Genomic DNA, 21,773 nt, shown 5'->3' with positions numbered 1-21,773 from the left:
GGAAGAGATCTGACTTCCAATTAATTAATAGATTCGAGATTCCTTAGAGGAATAGAGGAAAAGGCTAAAATTTGTAACTCAAGGCAGCGTAATTTCCAGGAAATTATTGGGTTGGTCAGAGCCTCCAATCACATCAACTTCTAACTAATTAAACATATTGAAACTTTAAAATAGCGATTTAAATTGACAGAGATGAGTGCACCAACCAGATGGGAGAAAGTGGCAACCGTGCAATTTGAATCTTTATCATTTAGAAATTTAGAACCTTTTTTTGCTTGACGCTAAGAGCAACTCCACTCATTTGTTATGGCAAAGAGCAAGGAGGGAGGGGGAAGGAGGGAGTAGGCATTCTATTCACGTGAATAGTCCTGCAAAAAGTTGTGTGTTTCATTCTATAGTAATAACTATTCACATGAGATATGAGGAGAGAAATTTGTATAGAGTTTTGGTGTGGGAAGTGAAAAATATGACTAAGTATTTTTTAAAAAATTCTGATTTTTTGTATTTTTTTATAAAACGGGTTTCGTGGGCCCAGTAGCTGCCATGGCAGCTTAAGGCCGCTGGAATCATGAAACGGGGCTTGGGCCTTATTGCCCTGGCAAGGGCTGTCCGATGGAAAGGCTCTAAGACCATCTCCAACCCAAGGGTTGGAAACTCAAATTTTGGGTTTTGAGTCCAAAAAACTTCTCCAACCCATGTATTTTGGGAGGTGAAAATTTGAGAATTCTCAAATTTGAGGTGAAATTCCAGTCCCAATATTACCTGGACTCATTTTTGTGTGGGCCCATAATCTGTTTTTTATTCTTTTTTTCTTGGCTGGAAGCCCACGTGCTGACCAACATTGCTGGGCCCGTTGATATTTCTGTTTGGGCATGCAAATAAAGCTGGCGCACATTTCAATCTTGTTGGGCAACAACTATATTTTCAAAACAAATCTGATTTGTTGTTGTTTTTTTTTAATTTTAAAAAAAAGTGAAAGTTTATTATGTTTTGGAATTTTAATTTTTTTAGGTTAAAATGTTTAGAAAATTAAATCACGAGTGTTGAAATAAAAATAATGTCAAGAAAAATTAACAAGAAAAAAAATTTAGGGGTTAATCATTCTTAAATAATTTAATAAAGTTGCGGACTCAAATTATGAGTCTGCAAGATTTGAGAAAAAAAAATTGAGTCCTGAAAATACATGAATAGTTGTATTTTGGAGGGTGGAAATTTGAGTTTAGCCCAACATAGTTGGAGATGGCCTAAAGGAGTGTATTCAATTGGAATTTTACAAGATTATTTTGGAATTATTAATTCAATTCAAGCAAAGCATGTGTTTGAATTTGATAATATATATGTTGTTATTAACCCAACAACTGGCAGAGAGCCAATGACCTTGTTGGCAAAGCTGGAGATGGAGTTTGGATTATCCATGCAAACAACACATTTGAGTTTGGCGCTTTGGACCTGTTGGGTCTTGTGGTGGTGTCGCCATAAATTTGGCCGAGGTATAACATAGTCTATGACGTGTTTGAATATATATTATATATTATATGGCATGTACTGGCGGATCCACAGAGACGCAAGGAGGTGCAGCTACACTTTTCTTCGCTGGAAAAAGCTTTGAAGTCGCCGAAGTTTGCCCCTCAGCTCTACTTTGGAGGTGCCCATGCCTTAGCAACAGGAACCCAGCAACCTATTCTTTTCTTTGTTGCGATGCTGAGCGCTTGTTTTGTTTTTTTAAGTTCTGGCCAAAAGACGTCATTTGGGCCAGGCAAAAAAAAAAAAATTTAAATAGCAAACCTGAAGCCTTGTTTCCATAGAAAGGAAGAGCATGGTCTTGGAGTCCAAGTTGGAATTAAATGATTGCTGGCGGGCATGAGTTTGACTGCTGAGTTGAATCTCCAACTGGTTCAGTTCTAGTGTGGCTCTTTCAAGATTGCTGCGGCTGTTTCGCAGGGTATCTCATTTGGTTCTGTTACGGAGGTTTTGATTGATGATTGTGGTGAGCTCCTCTCACAATTCCAGTCAGCTTCTGTGGCCCATGTGCCTAAGCTTTGTAATCGCATTGCCAACATGCTTGCTTTGTTTGCTTCAAGATTGTTTTTGGTTTGGTGAGGCCCTGAGCTTCTTCATGATCTCCTCATTCAAGATTGTAGCCACACTTAATATTCTATGCAATTGAACAACTTTTCTTAACAAAAAAAAAAAAAAAAAAAAAAGGTTGGAATTAAATGGACCATGGGATGCCTTGCATTGAAGTCTTGATTCTTCACGAAGCTTTGCGTGTTCTTGAGTCTTGCTGCAGATCCATCCCTCTCCTCCAAGTTTGAATGTAATTTTTTTTTTTCAGTTTTATTTTTATTTTTATCTTCTGGTTTTTTTTCCTTATGTGTTTTTTTTATAAATATTTTATAATGAGTAATGCCACGAGTTTTTATTTTTATTTTTAAAGATATAATTTAATTCGATGGAACATGTCTTTTTTTCTTTTCATATGTGTTCTTTTCAATTAATGAATGTTGCCATGTGTATTCTATTTTTTATTTATTCTCTTTTCAACAATCCAGAAGTGACATGGCATGACACATCAGTTGCCACATAAGGTGGTTAGCTAAGGTGGTCAATATTGTTATTTTTTTTAGAGATATTATTTTTGTTTTATGATTTGGTTATCTTTGTATAATCCTAAACCCTAAATCCCCATTCAAATAATTCGGGTAGTTCAAATCCTCCTTCAAATAATTTGGGTATTTATTTTGAGCTTTTAGCCTTTTAAATGTTGCCCATTCCCAAGAAAATTCATGAATACGTCACTGATGGCATGTATTCTATATGATATATTGTGTTTGAATTAATATAGTCTATGACATGCGTAAATAATTTGAACAAGGCATGTGTTTGAATTTGAGGAGTTCATCAAATAAAGGGAGAAAAGATATAGACGACAAAGCAGGGGAGGTGGAAGGCGTATACACGGATTAATGCAAATGATTAATCTATTACACTGTGCAAAATAGGGAAAATGATGAATAATTAAATCCATATGATCCTTTGGCTCAAGAAGTTGACCTAGTAAAACCGGAATTTATATTCAATAATGCACTTTGGCTCACATTTATTCCAATCAAGGTAAAATCTATAAAAACACAAAAAGAAAGGAAAAAAAAACTATAAAATGTCAACAACTAACTTAAAATATTGGACGACTGACATGATAAATCATGTATGAAAATGAATTATAGAGTCATTTTCAAGTTAATACCCAATTTTAGAGACATTTACGAGTACTCCCGGAAACCTTACAATTTAACCCGCTCCGTTAGCCAAACCGTTAGTTAATCTGTTAAATACTGATGTGGCAAATGTAACCCTAATTTTTTATGACATGGATTCCATGTGGCCAAAATATATAATAAACAATTCTTTTATTTTTTTCAAATATGAGATTTTGAGATTTGCTTTTGATAATGATGTTGAAGGCTTTAAGCAATTGATTGATAAGGATGCTTCTTTAGTCAATGAGTTTGGATTGTGGTATAGCAATCAGAAAGGCTCGAAACTTTGTTCCTGAGCATAGAACTCCACTAATGGTTGCTGGCTACCAATGGGCTATGACTTTGTGACTGGGCTAGTGGAGGTCCAAGAGAAAGAGACAGAGGAGATTAAATAACTAAACCTAATTTCTACAATATCGAGAAGTTCAAATCTTTTCATATGTAGCACAATATAACAAAGATAATCAAAGTAAAAGTTGAAATTTTGGATTCACAACTTATTGCTCATATAAATCCAACCCATCACCATCTCCAAGTCTCCGATTATCCCACCGGAGATGGACGCCGGATTATGGAGCAAGCAACCACAGGAACTCCTCGAGCGTATTCTCTCTTTTCTACCTCTTAAAACTTCATGAATCTGAGATTGACTTGTAAGCACTTCAAGTATCTGTTATTCTCTCCCTCATTGATCTCCAAGCACTCCTCTTCTTCACCCTTCTCTTCTTTCCTCTTGCTTTCTCACCCTCAGTGTTACAACCACTTCGCTCTCTATGACTCTACTCTGATTCTCTCTCTCCAATTCCTTTCTTGTCTTCAATCTTTTGACCAAGTCCTCAAGAGTAATCGAATTCCCTGCTTACCCTTTTGCTCTTAAGTTGTTTTCTTTGGGTTCCACGCCTGTTGGGTACAATCTTTCGATGCTCTCTTTTGGGTCTTATACCAAGATCTCTCTGCTTCGTCATGGTTCGTGCCCCCGCTGCCTGCCGAAGTCGACGATGGCATAGGCCCTTGGCGTTCCCGGGGCGTTGATGAAATTAACTACAAAATGGGTGGTGGGTGGTGGTTTGGCTGGCTGAGGTGGTTGTTTGGGCTGCTGGGATGCTGATTTGGGTGGCTGGCTAAGTCGCGCTAGGGGGAGGGTTAGGAGGAGAGTGATGGAGAGATTTTTTTTCTTTTTGATTTTTAAATTTTAATTATTTTAATTCTTAAAAATTAAAGAATTTAATATTATTATTTTATCGACATGGAAGTCCATTCATTAAAAAATAGGTCATACATTTGACAAGTAAGCATTTAATCGATTAATTAACGGTTTATATAACGGATGAGGCAATTTGTAGGTTTTTTGGGAGTTTAAATATGTACTCGTAAGTATCCCTAAAATTGGGTATGAACTTGAAAATGACCATACTATTTAGGGGGTTTTATGTAGTTTGTCTTAACTTTAATTTTAAAGACATGAGAATTTTTTTTCTTGATACAAACGAAGTTGGAGGAGTAACATAGAACCTTGAGTGTAGGGATTCAAACACAGAATTTCGATGCAGGAGATTCGAATACAGAACTTCGAGTGCAGGAGATTTGAACACAAGATTGGATATATTTATGAGAATGCTAACAACTTTCTCTCTAACCTTCTTCTTTTGACCTTTTTTTTTTTGCTTGACATGTGTCACCCCCCTTATACATAAAACAATGCTATTAATTACAGAAAAACCAATGATTATATTTCCATAGTTGCCCTTGGTTAAAGCTAAATCGTCTTCTCTTTGCTTTATCTATGCTCCTGACTTTTCAACTCTCAGGCTCAACCATAAAAGCTAAAGCGTATTCTTCAGCTTCTCTAGCTCCAAGTCTTGGTCAAAGGTATGGTTTTTTCATTTCTGATGTATTATTGTGCTAAAAATTGATATCTTTTGGAAGTGTTATCTTAGGTTGATGGTTATTTCTTTGGCTTTTCTTTTGTTAATTTAAACTGTAATATATTTATGTTTTCATATTGAATTCGATTTTGGTGATTTTTTATTCTTTTGCTTCTATATATTTTATCTCAAGCCTATATTGTTAAGTGTCCATGGGAGTCGAGATTGACTTGAATTTGCCTGAAGAAGATGTTGATAGTCTGAGTCAAGATAACACTAATATATTTAAGAGTGCAAGCTTTATTAATGAAGACATAGACTTTAGTGAAATGAAATTTCATTCAGATGACAAGGCGTATGAATTTTATTAATGATATTGTTTTAATAAGATGGTAAGAAAGTTGTGAATTTTTTTTAATAAATTGAATATATTTAATAAGGGTAACTTGGAAAGCAAAAGTTAACTTGTATAATATATTAATGAAATTGTTTTAAATGTAAGAAGAATGACACATGTCAAGCAAAAAAAGGAGAATGTCCAAATGAGAAAGTTAGAGAGAAGGTTGCTAGCATTCTCCTATATTTATATGAAAGTAGTTGACAAAGAGAGCATTTCTGTTTTCTTGTCACAAATCGTTATTATTATTATAAACAGTAACCATGATCAAGACGCATTTAAATATAATGATTATGAACAGTTAGGCAAAGTGAGCTCAGCAACTGAAAGGTTCCTTACTTTTTATAACTTAATTTTTTAGTTACAATTCAAAGCACGCCAAGCTCAGCAACTGAATTTTTAATGAGTTAATTAGCACATCTAAGTCAGTTGCTACCATCTTATTAAAACAATATACTATGACTTGACTTCAATTCCTCTTCAAACTTCAAACGCTTGAATGAATTGACTTCAATTCCTTTCCGCTGAACCTTTCCAAGTAATACTGTAATATTTCTCTTCAATTTTCTCATTTTCAACACTTAAAACTAGAATTAGAAAAGAAACAAAAGATTATAATTTAGAAGATTTTAGGTGTTGAAGTTGAGGCTTCACAATCACGAAAATAACTTAGAAGCCAAGAAACTTAGAATTTAGAATATTTTCTCTCATCATGAAACACTTTCATCCTTTGCCAGCTAAAATTTGAATTAATTAACCTAAATATACTAAGTTTACATTTATTTATTTTTTGTAAAGAAAAAATCTGTTCCGACAAAATTTTGTTGGCACATGTCTATCCAGACGAAAAATAAAGGATTAGTCTTTTCTCGATGAAGTTTCATTGGTAGATGTGACTTTTGTTGGCAGATGTCTAATCCAGCAAAAGTTTGCCGGCATAGACCTCTGCCGGCGATATTTCGTTGGGAGAGGTTTTTGCTCATTTAAAGAAAATATAAAATGGGTACGGCCGCCCGGCTATTATTAGAGTATAACCGTGCGGCTATACTGGGGACCCTTTACTAAGTATAGCCGGTCGGCTATAATATTTACAAAAAATTAGTAAAAGCGAGTATAGCGGCTCGGCTATACTATTTATATTATTAAAAAAAACTATATTATTTTAAAAAGAAAAAGAAAAACAGTATATATCGGCGGCTGTACTATTTATACACGTAAAAACGGAGTATAGCCGTTCGGCTATACTATTTAATTGGGAAAAAACAGAGTACAGCCGCCCGCTATACGATTTTTACAAGATTACAGCCGCCCGGCTATACTATTTTTAAAAAGAAAAAAAAAATTTATAGAGGACCTCTTTACAACTTAAAAGTTAGGTCACTATATAATATTTTAATATATATTATTTTTATTCAATGATATGTGAGAATTATTTGTATAATACGTTAATTTTGTGTGTCTTATTGAAACTTTTGTTAAAAATACTTGTATTAAACATGAAAAATACATATGTACATGTATACTATTAAACGTGAAAGTGCTAAATTCTTTATACAGGCAATTACTCTAGGTGTCTGAAACTACTCTTATCGATAAACCAAAAATCGGGGGAAAATATTTTTTTTAATAAAAAGAATCCTAGTAAATTACTTATTTTCATTTGCGTGTCTTAATTAAATTTCCCGTCTTTGATTAATATAATCATTATGAACAGTCAGGCAAGTGAGCTCAGCAACTGAAAAGTTCCTTACTTTTTATAACTTAATTTTATAGTTACAAGTCAAAGAACGCCTTTGCCACCTTCCTCAATTTCGACCTTCATTTTATAATGAATCCTTGATGAGTTAATTAGCACATCTGAGTCAGTTGCTACTATTACTATGACTTGACTTCAATTCCTCCTCAAACTTCAAACTGTTGAATGAATTAACTTCAATTCTTTTCCGCTGAACCTTTCAAAGTAATATTTCTCTTCAATTTTCTCATTTTCAACACTCAAAACTAGAATTTAGAAAGGGAAACAAAAGATTATAATTTAGAAGATTTTGGGTGTTGAAGTTGAGGCTTCACAATCACGGAAATAAAACACTTTCATCCTTTGCCAGCTAAAACTTGAATCTTTTTTAATCAAGTGAAAATTACATTCATAATTCGGCTACAAATGGATTTTAACCTGCCAATACATTTATCATGCCAGCTTTCATGCGTCGATAGGTGTGAGCAGTAGTGATTAGTGATGAGGCTAAAACCATGTAGATATTAACATTAAGCAGATATTCTTAAGTTGAGAATGCAACTCTGGAGTATCTATAAGTTCCTTTCATTCTTTTTGCCAAGTAAGTTTCTTGAATCTTATAAAATATTATACCAATGATCACATAAATTCCAACTATATATCCTTGGAAAAAGATTGAGTATCAAAAACAGCAGGCCCTTGAAAAAGATTGAAAGAAACTGAGTTGGAACAGGGCAGCATGCAGTCATTGTCAACAGGTCAACGGCGGCATTCCGATGAAGTCTCTCTCACAATTGAAAATTTCCTCAAAAGATACTACATATTAGCTAAAAATAAAAAACACTGACCAATTGCTTAACCTTGACAACTACTTAGGCCATCTAAATATCCCAATGCTTTCCAGAAGCTCAGGGAGATCAAGAAAAAGAAAGAGATACTGTGCTGTTCATAAACCAATACTTCGACTTGGTATGAACAGCTCAGTATCTCTCTCAATATTATCACGTGTTAGTTAGTACTTTGATTTGGTCAAGATTCAAGATTCAAGATTCTTGAGAACACATTGTTAAGACCGACAAGTTTAGCAAGAAATTGCTATATATAATCAAATGATTATTCCTGTATTTCGTAATTAATTTTTCGTATACAATTACTTAATTTGAGTCAGAAATTTGCATCCTAGTATTTGGTCAACCATCCTTCCATTATAAGCATCCTAGGAAATTTGCATCCTAGATATTAACATTAAGCAGATATTCTTAAGTTGAGATTCTTTTTACCAAATAAGTTTGTTGAATCTATATACCCTTTATACGAAATTTCATTTAGATTGAGTATCAGCAGGCCCTTGAAAAAGATTGAAAGAAACAGAGTTGGAAGAGGGCAGTATGTGGTCATTGTCTACAGGTCGACGGCAGCATATAAAATCATTTATGATGTACATTCCGATGAAGTCTTTCTCACAGTTGTAAATTTCCTCAGAAGATACTATTTGCTTAACCTTGACAAGTACTTAGACCATAAATTACACCATACACCAATACTTTGACTTGGTATGAACAGCACAGTATCTCTTTCAATATCACGTGTTAGAACTTTGATTTGGTCAAGATTCAAGATTCAAGATTCTTGAGAACACACTGTTAAGACCGTCAAATTTAGCAAGAAATTGCTATATATTATCAAATGATTAATCGTGTATTTCATAATTAATTTTTCGTATACAATTGCTTAATTTGAATCAGAAATTTGGATCCTAGTATTTGGTCAACCATCCTTCCATCCTATATAAATATATGTATGTATAAGCCTCTTTGGTTTGAAAAACATCATTGAAGCTTGCAAAAACAGATAGAAACATGAAGATGGGGAAAGCAACCAACCTCTTTGGTTCTTTCTTCTTCCTTGTTTGTTTAAGCATTGAATTTTCCTTGGTTGTCAGGGGACAGAACAGAACAACAATCCCAGTGAATGTTGGTGTGGTTCTTGATGGTCTTGATTCACCAAACACAAAAGTTTGGTTGAGCTGCATCAACTTGGGCCTCTCAGACTTTTATACCTCTCGTGGTTCCTCTACAACTAGGCTGGCTTTAAGCATCAGAGACTCCAGAGAAGATGTAGTAGATGCTGCTGCTGCAGGTCTCTCTCTCTCTCTCCTTTGCTTTTCATTTTGAAATTTCAACAATTTGATTCTTCTTGCCATCTATATAAGTTTGACCTTTCTATTCATTTGATAAGACTATTTTTTAAATGAAAAGAAGCATAATAATTAAGTTCTTGTCCCTTTTTTAAAACTTGTATTTTTGGTATTGATCAAACAGCTTTAGACCTGATAAAGAATGATCAAGTACAAGCAATCCTAGGACCGAAATCATCGACGCAAGCCAACTTTGTAATTGAGCTTGGAGACAAAGCCCAGGTGCCCATAATCTCATTTTCAGCAACAAGTCCTTCCCTCACTTCCATTAGGAGTCCATATTTTTTCAGAGCTGCACAAAATGACTCTTCCCAAGTCAAGGCCATAAGTGCTGTTGTCCAAGCCTTTGGATGGAGGGAAGCTGTCCCCATCTATATAGACAACGAGTATGGCCAGGGAATCATACCCTACTTGGTAGATGTCTTGCAAGAAGTTCAAGCTCGGGTCCCTTACCGAAGCGCCATACCTCCAGAGGCAACTGATGACCAACTTGTTGCAGAGCTTTACAAGCTAATGACCATGCAAACTAGAGTCTTCATCGTGCACTTGTTGCCCTCTCTTGGCTCTCGCCTTTTCGCCAAGGCACAAGAGATGGATATGATGGATGGAGACTATGTTTGGATCATGGCTAGTGGAATGACCAATCATTTAACTACCATGAATGCTTCAGTCATCAATTCACTGCAAGGCGCATTGGGTGTGAGGACCTATGTGCCACAAACAAAAGAGCTTGTTGATTTTAGAGCTCGATGGAAAAGCCAATTCCAAAAGGACAATCCAACCATAATTGATGCTGAGTTAGATGTTCGTGCACTCTGGGCTTATGATGCTGCTTTTGCATTAGCCATGGCAGTTGAAAATGTTGGGACTAAAAACTTTGGCTTCGAAAAGGCGAATGCTTCAACCAACTCATCAACTGATCTTGAATATTTTGGGGTTTCCCAAAACGGTCCAGAACTTTGCCAATCCTTGTCAAGCACTAACTTTAGAGGCCTCTCTGGGGATTTCAGCTTTGTTGATGGGCAATTACAAAATTCCGTTTTTGAATTGGTGAATGTGATTGGGAATGGAGCAAAAACAATTGGGTTTTGGAAACCACAAGGTGGACTTGAGAAAAAATTGAATTTGACAAACACAAACGGTCCATATTCAACCTCTAAATCTAATCTGGCACCTATTTTATGGCCAGGGGACTCTCCCTCTGTTCCCAAGGGATGGGAGATCCCCACAAACGGCAAAAGATTGAGAGTAGGAGTTCCTGTAATTGATGTTTTTGCTGAATTTGTGAAGGTGGTGCCTGGTCCTAGCACTAACACAACTGAAGTTTTCGGATTCTGTATCGACGTCTTCAATGCTGCAATGGCTGGATTACCATATGCTGTTACTTATGACTTCATTCCCTTTGCAAAGCCTGATGGCTCAAGTGCTGGCAGCTACGATGATCTGGTCCAACAAGTTTTTCTCGGGGTATGTCGAATTAATGTGAACTTCATTTTCTTCAATGATTTCAGTCTTCATGATCACTTGAAGTACTTGTAATCTGCTGAAATTGAAATTTTGGCTTGTTTATTTGTTCAACAGAATTTCGATGCACTGGCCGCAGACACAACAATTAGAGCAAACAGGTCTTTGTATGTGGACTTCACATTGCCATACACAGAATCAGGGGTTGTGATGGTGGTGCCAATGAAAGACGGCAAGAGCAATGCATGGATTTTCTTGAAGCCTTTGACAGGGGACCTCTGGCTCGCAAGTTTGTGCTTTTTCGTCTTCATTGGTTTCGCTGTTTGGGTTCTTGAACACCGTATTAACGAAGAATTTCGTGGCCCTCCCTCCCACCAAATCGGCACAAGCTTTTGGTTCTCTTTCTCAACCATGGTTTTTGCACAGCGTAAGTACCACAACCTCATCATGTTTCATGTTTATGCTTATAATTCCACAATTAATTGTTTTTTCATCAATTTTTACTTGAATTAATTTACAGGGGAGAAGGTGGTTAGCAACTTGGCAAGGTTTGTGGTGATCGTGTGGGTGTTTGTAGTGCTGATACTGACTCAAAGTTACACAGCAAGTTTAACTTCACTGTTAACAGTTAAGCAACTTCAGCCAACTTTTTCCAATTTGGGCGATCTTATAAAGAACAAGGAGTATATCGGGTACTCCGAAGGATCTTTCGTCCGTGAGCTTCTGATCCAAAAGGGTGTTGATCCTAACAAGTTGAGGCCTTATAAATCTTCAGATGAATGCCATGAGTTTTTGACAAACAGGAGTGAAAATGGCGGCATTGCTGCCGCTATTGATGAAACCCCCAACATGAAGCTTTTTCTTGCAAAGTATTGCTCCAAATACACCATGATTGGCCCAATATTCAAAACTGATGGCTTTGGTTTTGTAAGCTCTCTCTTTTTACTTCTCTCACAAGTAACGCTCCATGAGCACATTCTTGTATAACACATTGCACACCACATTATTAACACATGAATGACGCTATTTGTATCACATGCGTACGTGGCGTCAGTTAATGTTTCTTCTTTTGTACGAATGTACCAGGTCTTCCCCAAAGGTTCACCTTTAGTACCAGACGTTTCGAGGGCGATTCTGAATGTGACTGAGGGAGACGTCATGAAGGAAATTGAAAACAAATGGTTTGCGGGGAATGCAACATGTTTAGATACAAAACCCACCATCTCAGATTCCAACAGTATTGGCCTTGATAGCTTCTGGGGTCTCTTCCTCATTGCCGGGGTCTCTTCGTCACTATCTCTCATCATATTTGCAGCCACCTTCTGTTATAGGCATTGGCACATGGTCATGACAACAGGAGCTTCTGCATGGAAAAGAATCAAGGTGATGCTTAGAATCTTCGACCAAAAAGACCTCAGCTCCCATACTTTTAGAAAGACTGGCTCTCAAGATGGAAATTACATGTACAATGCTGGCAGTATAGCTACATGTGTCGAGGCTTCACCAAACAATAACAGCACGCGCCCACCAAGCCCACCAAGCCCTGAGTCGATTGGCCATTCAAACCACACAAATCCAAACTCACCTTTCTTCAGAGAAGGAATATTACCGGTTGTTGTTGGTCAAGAATATCCAGAAATGTGAATCAAGAACACAATTAATTAGTGGAACAGAATTATTAAGTTTTCATAATTGCTGTATGATAATTAATCAAATAACATAGCTATGTTAAAATATCAACCCCAGCTCAGCCCATTTTGAGGAACAATCTCTACAATGTTCTAGAAGCACCATAAGTGTAAACAACAAGGTGACAATGTCTGTTACCACTAGAAATATCTAGAATTAAAAATAAATAAATAAAATATATATATATATATATATATATATATATATATATATAGATCAATCTAGGAGAAAACGAAAACTGAAGTATAAAAGCACAAGTCGGTGGGGTAAGCAAGTTGGCTAGGAATTATGGAAGGCTAAGCAAGTTGGCAGATTGAAGCTTGGAGAATAGTCTAGAAGAATTGTGTAGCTAATATTATATAGCCAAGGCGGTGAGTTATGTCTGCTAGAACAACTATAAATAGGCATGAAGCCATGCATTGTAGAATTAATCAAGAAGTGAAGAGTGTGAATAACTAGAGTGGGCAATAAGCTATAGAGTTAAGTAGTCCTTGTGAGAAGTGTGAGTGAAGTGAGAAAGAGTGTTTGTAAGAGTTGGTCTTTCCTTTGAGAGTTGTTTGTTGTAATATTTTGTGAGTCTAATGTAAGTAAATTGTTTACTTGTTTTGTCTCCAACAAGTCTACATTAGAGTTGTGTACTCTAAATTTTCTCAACAAGCTAGGTAGGCATTGTATATATTCACCTTAAAACAATATATATATATATATATATATCTCTTTTGCGTATTATAATTTATAAACAATTAGTAACATGGATAAATTTAACCAGATGTACAAGGTAAATAACCAAATCTTCATTTTCTCCTCTACACTATAAGGAGAATATTTGTTTTGTGACGTTTAATCAGTGGATAAAGAAGAAAGTTTGGGGCGCAAGTCAAACACACACAACATGAACACTACTGAAACAAACTGTTAAATTATATATAAAGAAAATATACATGACCAAAATGACTTTTCTATATACAATTTGTTAGAATTTAGGTGGTGTGTGATGAGTGTTTGTGATGATACCGTTGTTCGTTTATGTGGTGAAGGGGTTTAGGACAATAGACAATAATTAAAATAAAGTGATTTTATTACATTGGAGGAGAATAGTACACAGCTTGGTGTAGGCTAATTGGCCTCCTTCTTAGCTTATTGACTTAATGGCCACCCCACTTGTTTTAGATTAGTTTGGGCTATTTCACCCTAGCTTGAGCTCTTGTCTTCAAGCTTCTTCCATAGGTTGGGTAGTTCACGTGTAGTTTCCTCGTGGATTGGGAGTTGTAGTGGTTAAATCCCACCACCTTTAGTTGATTATTAGCTAGTTTAGGTTGCTAGCTTACTAGCTTAGATTTGGGTAACTTGTTTGCTCCCACAGAGATTGGGAGTTCTATTAGTTGACTCCCCTACATGCATGACTTAGTTTCGATCGGATAATGTCTGAAGTGTTTCACTCTTGCCCTGAAAAATTGAAAAAAGGAAAAAAAGGAGAGGTATAAATAAGATGAACTCATGCATGCATGGTTAAAGTGGTATCTCATCCTAACCATCACCGAACTATGGTATTCCCAAATTTCAACGAGCCTGTGCCAGCTGAGAATCCGGCTGGGGAGGCTTTTCCTGCAGCCGCTGCAGCCGCTCAACCTCCTGCAGCCGCTGCAGCCACTCAACCTGCAGCTGCTCCAAACCAATTTTGAGAGAGCTACAGGAGGCCGTAGCTGCCAGCTCTCAGAGGCGTCGTCTAGCTCCCGCTCCTTAAAGTTTGAGTCTGCCGTCGTTGGATATTTACTTTCTTTTAGCTTTTACATTTCCCTAAGCTATTTGGGTTTTTACCATTTCGCACTGGCCCTGTATTTGAATTTTAAGTTTAATGGTTAGAGATGTTTTGTTTCAGAATCAGCTAGCCACTCCAGACTAGTGGATGGATGTCAATTCTAATGATTGAATTTGCAACTCCAGACTACCTGCACTGCATTAGGATGGAAACCCATTTGAGTCTCTGGATTGGTAATTAATATATACCTGCAGAACCCAAAAACTGTTTTCCCATGCAACAACTAATTATACTACCATGTATTGTCTTACATGGTAAATGAACAAACTCACACAGCATATATATATTCACATCAAATTAGGTCAAAGGAAATATTAAATATACATTTTATTTGATTTTATGGAAATATTGAGTATTTGTTAGATCCAGTCAGGACCAAAAAAAACCAAAAGAAAAGAAAGTAATAATATTAATAGGTAATATAAAATTCCAAAAAGTTAAAAATAAGGATTTGGAAAATCCACCAGGAGATGGCAAAACTCAACTGACATTTGTTTTGAATAATTAATATTATCCACTAATTTAGCTTCCAACACTCTAAACTGAATTTTATAATTTCTTTACTCACTGCAATAATGAGTAACTAGGATTTACTGGCTTAATCAAGGTTTATAAGTTCGGAAGCTTTGCCAACTTGAGGAGGCAATTATGTCTTTTGTTTCTGAATATATATATATTTTTCCTCTGAAAAGGAACATACCTTCAACCAGCTTAGATATGGCTATATCAACCATAGCGAGAAATGCTTCCCTATCCCCGTTTCTTTGTCACCTATCAAAGGAGGCTAGAGATAGAGGGATCCTGAGTTGCTGTGATGCTTATCACTGGAAACACTCTGTTCTATGCCGGATTCTGAGTGGTTGTGATGCTTCTGACTGTGCCTTTTGAAATCGTGCTTAATCATTTTCCTGTGATCATCTTTCTTACTCATCCTTTTCAATTATCAATAATAGATAGTAATATTTTCTTGCTCTCGCTATATAGGCAGTACTATATACGTAGTATATAGTAATATTTTCACTTATCAATACTCTTTTCTTAATTTGTGCAACAAATTAATGAATGACAGTAAACCAGTAGGCTATTCGAGCATTTCCTTCAACTTGTAAAGCTCAGCAACAATTTGGTCATCGGTGGCCTTTGGAGAAATGACACTCTGGTAGGCGATTTGAGCATCAACTTCTTGCAGAGCATCAGAGGGAAGGTATGACTCCCTCCCCAAACTCATTGTCAACATAGATGGCAACTACTTCTCTCCAGCCAAAGGCTTGGATGACGGCACTCATGGCTTTCACTTGAGATATGAGTCATTTTGTGCAGCTCTGAAAAAGTATGAACTCTTGATTGAAGTGAGAGATGGGATTGTTGCTGAATGAATATGAGATTATGGGAACGTGGGTTTTGTTTCCAAGGCTGATTACAAAGTTGGCCTGCATTGATGTTTCTGGACCTATGATGGCTTGCACCTCAACATTCTTTATTAGGTCTAGAGCTGTTCCAAAGGTGAAAATGGAGAGTTAAATTGAATTCTGATATAGTTTCCAACTTTTCTGATCGGTATGTGGTGGGGGTGGTGACTACGATTGCAGTTACATGTTTCGAGTAGAGTTGTATTTTAATGGATTGAGAATATATACTTATGTATTCAAGAGTTACCATGTTTGATTCAATCTTCCATAGTGTCAATTGAATAACAAAGAAGTTTCATGTTCCAAATACATGTCAGTCACTCTTTTCTTCTTACTTCTTTTTTTCTTTTTGGTTTTGAATTGTTACATATTGTATGGTCATGATGCATTAAAGCAAAGGGAAATTTCTAACAGAACAATAAATTAAACATCACACATAACTAACAACAAGAGGAATTTCTAGATTTAAAGTTACGTTTATGTGAATTGAGTAATGAGGGTACCTAGAGAAACAAGCGTCGTGATCAACTTGAAATTTAATTTTTTGTTTTTGTGCGTGACTAAACAACGGTTGACTTTCTATTTAGAATTCGAATTGACTCTTGAAACATTGATGGAAGTAAGAAATTTCTATTTATCAATCCTATAATAATATTATAGGAAGATTACAAGTATAGTAAGAAAGGATGACTTCATTTAGATTGAGATTGCAGAAGATATATTAAACAACAAATCTGACTTCCATTTAATTAATAGATTCGAGATTCTTTAAAGGAAAAAGCAGAAATTTGTAAGCCAAGGCAGCTTAATTTCCAAGAAATTGTTGGGTTGGAAGAATTCAATATGGCTGATAATGTATTTGTTTATTTGAAAATATTGAAGGACTGACTCTCAAAATTGTACCCAATTGTGTTATGTGTCACTAAGACATTGTATCAATTGCTTTCTTGCTCAGGCAATCTAATGATTTCATGGTCACTAATTAACTCAATATCGCCGGCTGGTTGACCAAGAGGTGCTCCAACGGGAGCTCCTCCTGGAGCACCTGCGGCTGGAGCATCCACTGCGGGACCTCCAGGGGGAACTGCAGCGGGTGCAATGGGTGCTTCAGCATCAAGGGTATGCAGTTCAGCAGCATGGTGGCTTCAAGTCCATTATTCTGAAAAGTATACGACACGGAGGTCCCATTGGTCGTATATTCTTAACACAACACAAATTCTTGTCCACAATGAGGCTCCTGGAACAAGTCGTCTTAGTTGCTGCAAGATCTCCTGACGTTCCGCATGCAAGAACATGGCAGCACATATGAGCAGAGCAAATGCTGAAGCAACCCCAGTAATGAGAAAGAGGCCCCAAAAGCTATCAAGGTTGAGACTACTCGAAGAGACCAGGCTGTTGGGGTCTGCACAACTTGCTTCTTTCTTGAACCATATGCGCTCAATGTCTTTCATTTTCTCTCCCTCGCTCACATTTAAGATTGCCCTCGAAACGTCACGGGCAAGAGGCGAACCTTTTGGGAAGACCTGCAAGTTACAAAAGATTCCCAGATGAGAAAACGTGGTGGATATCAACAATTTAGAGAGAGACAAAGTGCAAGTGAACTTACAAAGCCAAAACCATCGGCTTTAAATGTTGGAGGAATCATGGTGTATTTCGAGCTGCAGAAATAGTTTCATGTAGGGTGTTTCATCAAAAGCTGCAGAAATACCATATTTTCTACTACCATTGTGAAAAAGTTGATTCAACTCTTCTGCAGAATTAAAGGTCTTAAGATTCTCATCCTGAAAGCCTACTTGTTTCAAAATCCCATAAACAAAAGAGCCTCTTTGATAAGCAACATTGTTCCTATTCTTGATGAGCAAGTTTACATCAGTAACAGTTGGTTGGAGCTGTTGAACTGTTAATAGAGATGTTAAACTGGCGGTATAACTTTGGGTCAGTATGAGAACCACAAAGCACCATAGGATCACTACAAATCTAGCCAAGTTGCTCACCCTCGCTCCCCTGTTACAAAAGTTCAAAAGAACAAGTTCAAACCTACTCATTGTCCTTTGGATTTTACTCTTTGAGGCATTTGAACTTACGGTGTGTGAAAACCATGGTTGAGAAGGTGAACCAAAAGATTGTGCCAACTTGGTGATCCGGAGGGCCACGAAAGTCTTTGTTTATCCGATGTTCCAGAATCCAGACAACAAAACCAATGAATATGAAAGAACACCCGCTTGTTACCCAGAGTTCCCATGTCAAAGGCTTCAAGAACACCCATGCTTTCTTACTTTTGTTGTCTTTGATAGGCACAACCATGAACACCCCAGATTCTGTGTATGGCAATGTAAAGTCAACATATAAGGACCTGTTTGCTCTAATGGTTATATCTCCCACTGCAGCATCATAGTTCTTTCAAGAAAACATGTCATTGTGTCAGTGAAGAAACCGGATAACTTTGCTAAATTGCTACTTTAAAATGTGACTCAGGGCACAAAAGAAAAACACAAAAACAGAAGGAAAAAGAGCTAAGAATGAGAGTCTTACCCCAAGAAATACTTGATTGACCAAGTCATTGTAACTGCCAGCGGCCTCACCCTTAGGCTTTGCATAGGGACAGAGCTTGTAAGGAACAGAGTACGGTAACGATTTTATTACAGCTTCGAAGACGTTTATGCAGTATCCACCATTGACAGTAGATGTATTAGTCCCAGGGTCGTAAGTCACAGTCACAAATGTTGAAAAACCGTCCTGTACAGGGACTAAAATTTTCAGCCTTGTATCACTTGTAGGAATTTGCCAACCTTTGGAAGCAGAGGTGGTATCTCCAGGCCATATAAGGGATCCAAGACTAATATCAGAAGTAGAATATCTGCCTGTTTTTGTTGAATTTAATTTTCTTTCAAGTCCATTTTGAGGTGTCCAATATCCAACCAATTTCTCTCCATGGCCAAACACATCAACTATCTGAAAAGTTGATGATTGTAGTTGGCCATTAAGAAGACTGAAATCTCCTGAAAGGCCTTTGAAACTTGTAGCTAATAGTGCCTGGACAAGTTGAGGACCATTTTGAGAGATCCCAAATCCTTCTAGAGCAGTAGTACTAGAATTACCAGATGTCCAATTCATCTTTTGGAGGCTGAAGTTTTTAGCCCCAACTTTCTCAACTGCCATGGCCAGTGACCAAGCAGCATCATAAGCCCAAAATCCAAAAACATCAAGTTTAACACCGTGGACAGTTGGATTGTCATGTTGGAATTTCCTTTTCCATCTAACTCTAAAACTTTCAAGCTCTTTTGTATTTGGGACATAAGTTTTTATACCCAACACCCCTTGCATATTTTCTATGACAGAAGAATTTATGTAACTGAATGAGTTGCTAATGCCATCAGTCATTATCCAAGCATACCCTTCCTCCATCATGCCAATCTGATTTGCCTTGTCGAAAAGCCGAGAGCCAAGAGAAGGTAGCATGTGCACAATGAAGACCTGAGTTTGCAATCCCTTCAACTTGTAAAGCTCTGCCGCAATTTGTCATCAGTGGCCTTTGGAGAAATGATACTCCGGTAGGGGATTCGAGCATCAACTCCTTGCAGAGCATCAGAAAGGGAAGGTATGATTCCCTCCCCAAACTCATTGTCAACATAGATGGGCACTACTTCTCTCCAACCAAAGGCTTGGATGATGGCACTTATGGCTTTCACTTGGGATGAGTCATTTTGTGCAGCTCTGAGAAAATATGGACTCCGAATGGAAGTGAGAGATGGGTTCGTTGCAGAATATGAAATTATGGGCACTTGGGCTTTGTCTCCAACGCTAATTACAAAGTTGGTCTGCATGGATGATTCTGGACCTATGATTGCTTGCACTTTAACATTCTTTATTAGGTCCAGAGCTGTTCCAAAGGTGAAAATGGATAATTAAATAAAATACTGATATGTGGTTCCCAATAAAAATAAATACTAATCAACTCATAATAAAAATCAACTGAGTATTAGAAAATAAGTGGGTGGCATGGGTTAATGGATGGAAAAACAAAAAACAAAAAAAAAATCTGAAAAAAGAGAAGAGAGTTAAGATAGAGAGAACCTGCAGAAGCTGTGACAACAACATCTGAAGGGGAATTTCTTTTGTGCAGAACAAGCCTACTGTTGTAGTAAGAATGAGAGGCATATAAGTCAGAGAGGGACATGTTGATGCAGGTCAGACCCTTCTTCCCGAACCCGATATCAAAGTCAAGAACCACACCAACATTAACTGGGGTGTTCTGTGCCGTGGCCAAGAAAACAGACCAAAACAGTAAGAACAAGAAGCAAAGACAAAAAACAGGGTTGCAGCTAGCATTCTTGACCATGTTTGAAATTCTTCAAAGTTCTGCTCTGCAACTGATGGAATCGAGTAACGAGGAATCTTGTTTATGTACACACTTTAATAATGTCAAATTGTCAACGTTTGAGTTTGGTTCAATAATTTGTTCCATCTAAATTGATTTTCTATATCAATGGGACTGGGACGTTCATATTGCTTTAGCTTGTACAAGAAAAGAAAAAAAATCAATTGTTAGTGTATATATATATGTTGAATTCTTGTGTAACACGCTTTTATTTCTTTCATATTTTTGCATGCCTGTTGATTTTTCCGTACCTATATTTACTTTTGGCAAACTAGAGAACTACTACCATTCAGGTGAAGATTATTTTATATGAAGTTTAAGTCTACTTAGGCTAACTTACAGAGTGCTGAGGCCTGCTAGGCTTGTTACTCTTGCTCTCTATCGGTCTAATTTACACGTTCATTTTACCCAGAAGAAGCAGAATAACTTCTTAAAGAAAAAAGCACATGAAATTGCTAGATTTACAGCCAGTTTAGGTGAATTGAATATTGAAGGGTGTCAGTGTCAGCGACCTGGAGAACACATGGGATGATCAACTAAACAACAGTTGACTTTATTTTTAGGATTCAAATTGGATCTTCAAACATTGATGGAATTATATAACAGTCATCTTTTAGACTTTCTGCACTCTCATTCAAAACAAATCTTGATGCCTACAGGGACATAAGAACAAATGCAAATTTTGGCATTGAAAACTTCAAGTAGAGAATAAGCCGTAATGTTCTCTTGTGCTATGTTGTTAAAGTGTCAATCTCAACACTCTAAATTCAAGAATTTTTCGCACAAATTTCCAAGTGAAATTCGAATAAACGGACTACATTTATTGTTATAAAATTATATTTGACCTTGGTAGTTGGTGAAGCACCTACTTACTAAGGCAACTAGTGTTGTGATCTCGGTTAGACGTGCCCAGAAGTAGCCGATCTAAACAACTAGACATAACGAACTCCATATGCCTGCACTGAACAAATGGTAAACAGATTGTTTTTGGCGGTTTACTAAATTGCCTATAATGTTCTAGGGAAAGGAAAATTAATGTCAAAGTAAAACAGGAGAAACAATTCAATTAGTAGAAAGTAGGCAGTCTTATCTAAGATTACAGATTTTCATATGTTGTGACGGTTTATTGACCATTCGTGTCGAAATCTGGGTCCCCGATCAGCTTTTTTCGGCCGCTAAGAGTCGAAAAAGTCCTTTGTGCTACAACAATAAAAGCCGGCTACCACATATTATTCGTCTATACACCTCTGATTTTCCCCAAAACACAACATAGTTTTGGGCTTTTTCGAAAAGGAACATCGGCCGTAATTTTACATAAAATTTTCCACAAAAATATTGTGTAGATATATTACAGTCGAGAATTTAAGCACAACTTCCAATGGATTGCGGGTCTGAAAACTCAACAGAAATTCAGTCCCATGGCATTATGAGGCCACCCTGCATCCGCTGTGAGAGATGAAACTCCTACCCCATGTGCTATTATAATTTGAAAATCTGAGGCCATGTATCCGCTCTTGCACTGTGACAGCCTCACTGCGAGTAGATATTAATAATCACACC

The 21,773-nt window shown here is 36.9% G+C and overlaps 1 protein-coding gene and 1 pseudogene across 2 annotated transcripts; one reads left to right on the top strand and one right to left on the bottom strand.

Moving 5' to 3' along the window:
* Window positions 1–8,795: 8,795 nt before the first annotated feature.
* Window positions 8,796–12,770, top strand: LOC103320893 (glutamate receptor 2.7-like). Its single transcript, XM_016791990.2, has 5 exons — window positions 8,796–9,396; window positions 9,579–10,921; window positions 11,036–11,345; window positions 11,439–11,845; window positions 12,005–12,770. Exons 1-5 carry the CDS (start codon window positions 9,117–9,119, stop codon window positions 12,560–12,562), a joined length of 2,898 nt encoding a protein of 965 aa, XP_016647476.2. The 5' UTR covers window positions 8,796–9,116; the 3' UTR covers window positions 12,563–12,770.
* Window positions 12,771–16,983: 4,213 nt separating this feature from the next.
* Window positions 16,984–21,368, bottom strand: LOC103320894 (glutamate receptor 2.7-like; annotated as a pseudogene). The gene is made up of 5 exons (XR_016124097.1): window positions 19,910–21,368; window positions 18,368–19,715; window positions 17,916–18,232; window positions 17,442–17,830; window positions 16,984–17,358 (listed from the first exon to the last, which is right to left on the bottom strand). The product of XR_016124097.1 is annotated as a glutamate receptor 2.7-like (transcript).
* Between the last annotated feature and the right edge of the window lie 405 nt (window positions 21,369–21,773).

This window comes from Prunus mume, linkage group LG2 (genome assembly GCF_029339155.1).
Source record: "Prunus mume cultivar Tortuosa linkage group LG2, ASM2933915v1, whole genome shotgun sequence".
Classification (NCBI taxonomy): Eukaryota; Viridiplantae; Streptophyta; class Magnoliopsida; order Rosales; family Rosaceae; genus Prunus; species Prunus mume.
This window is presented reverse-complemented; position numbering and strand designations above follow the sequence as displayed.

Coding starts and splice junctions, on each gene's coding strand:
- LOC103320893 (XM_016791990.2), top strand. CDS start 9,117: ATGAAGATGGGGAAAGCAACCAACCTCTTTGGTTCTTTCTTCTTCCTT. Junction 10,922..11,035: donor TCCAACAAGTTTTTCTCGGG/GTATGTCGAATT, acceptor TTTGTTCAACAG/AATTTCGATGCACTGGCCGC. Junction 11,346..11,438: donor AACCATGGTTTTTGCACAGC/GTAAGTACCACA, acceptor ATTAATTTACAG/GGGAGAAGGTGGTTAGCAAC.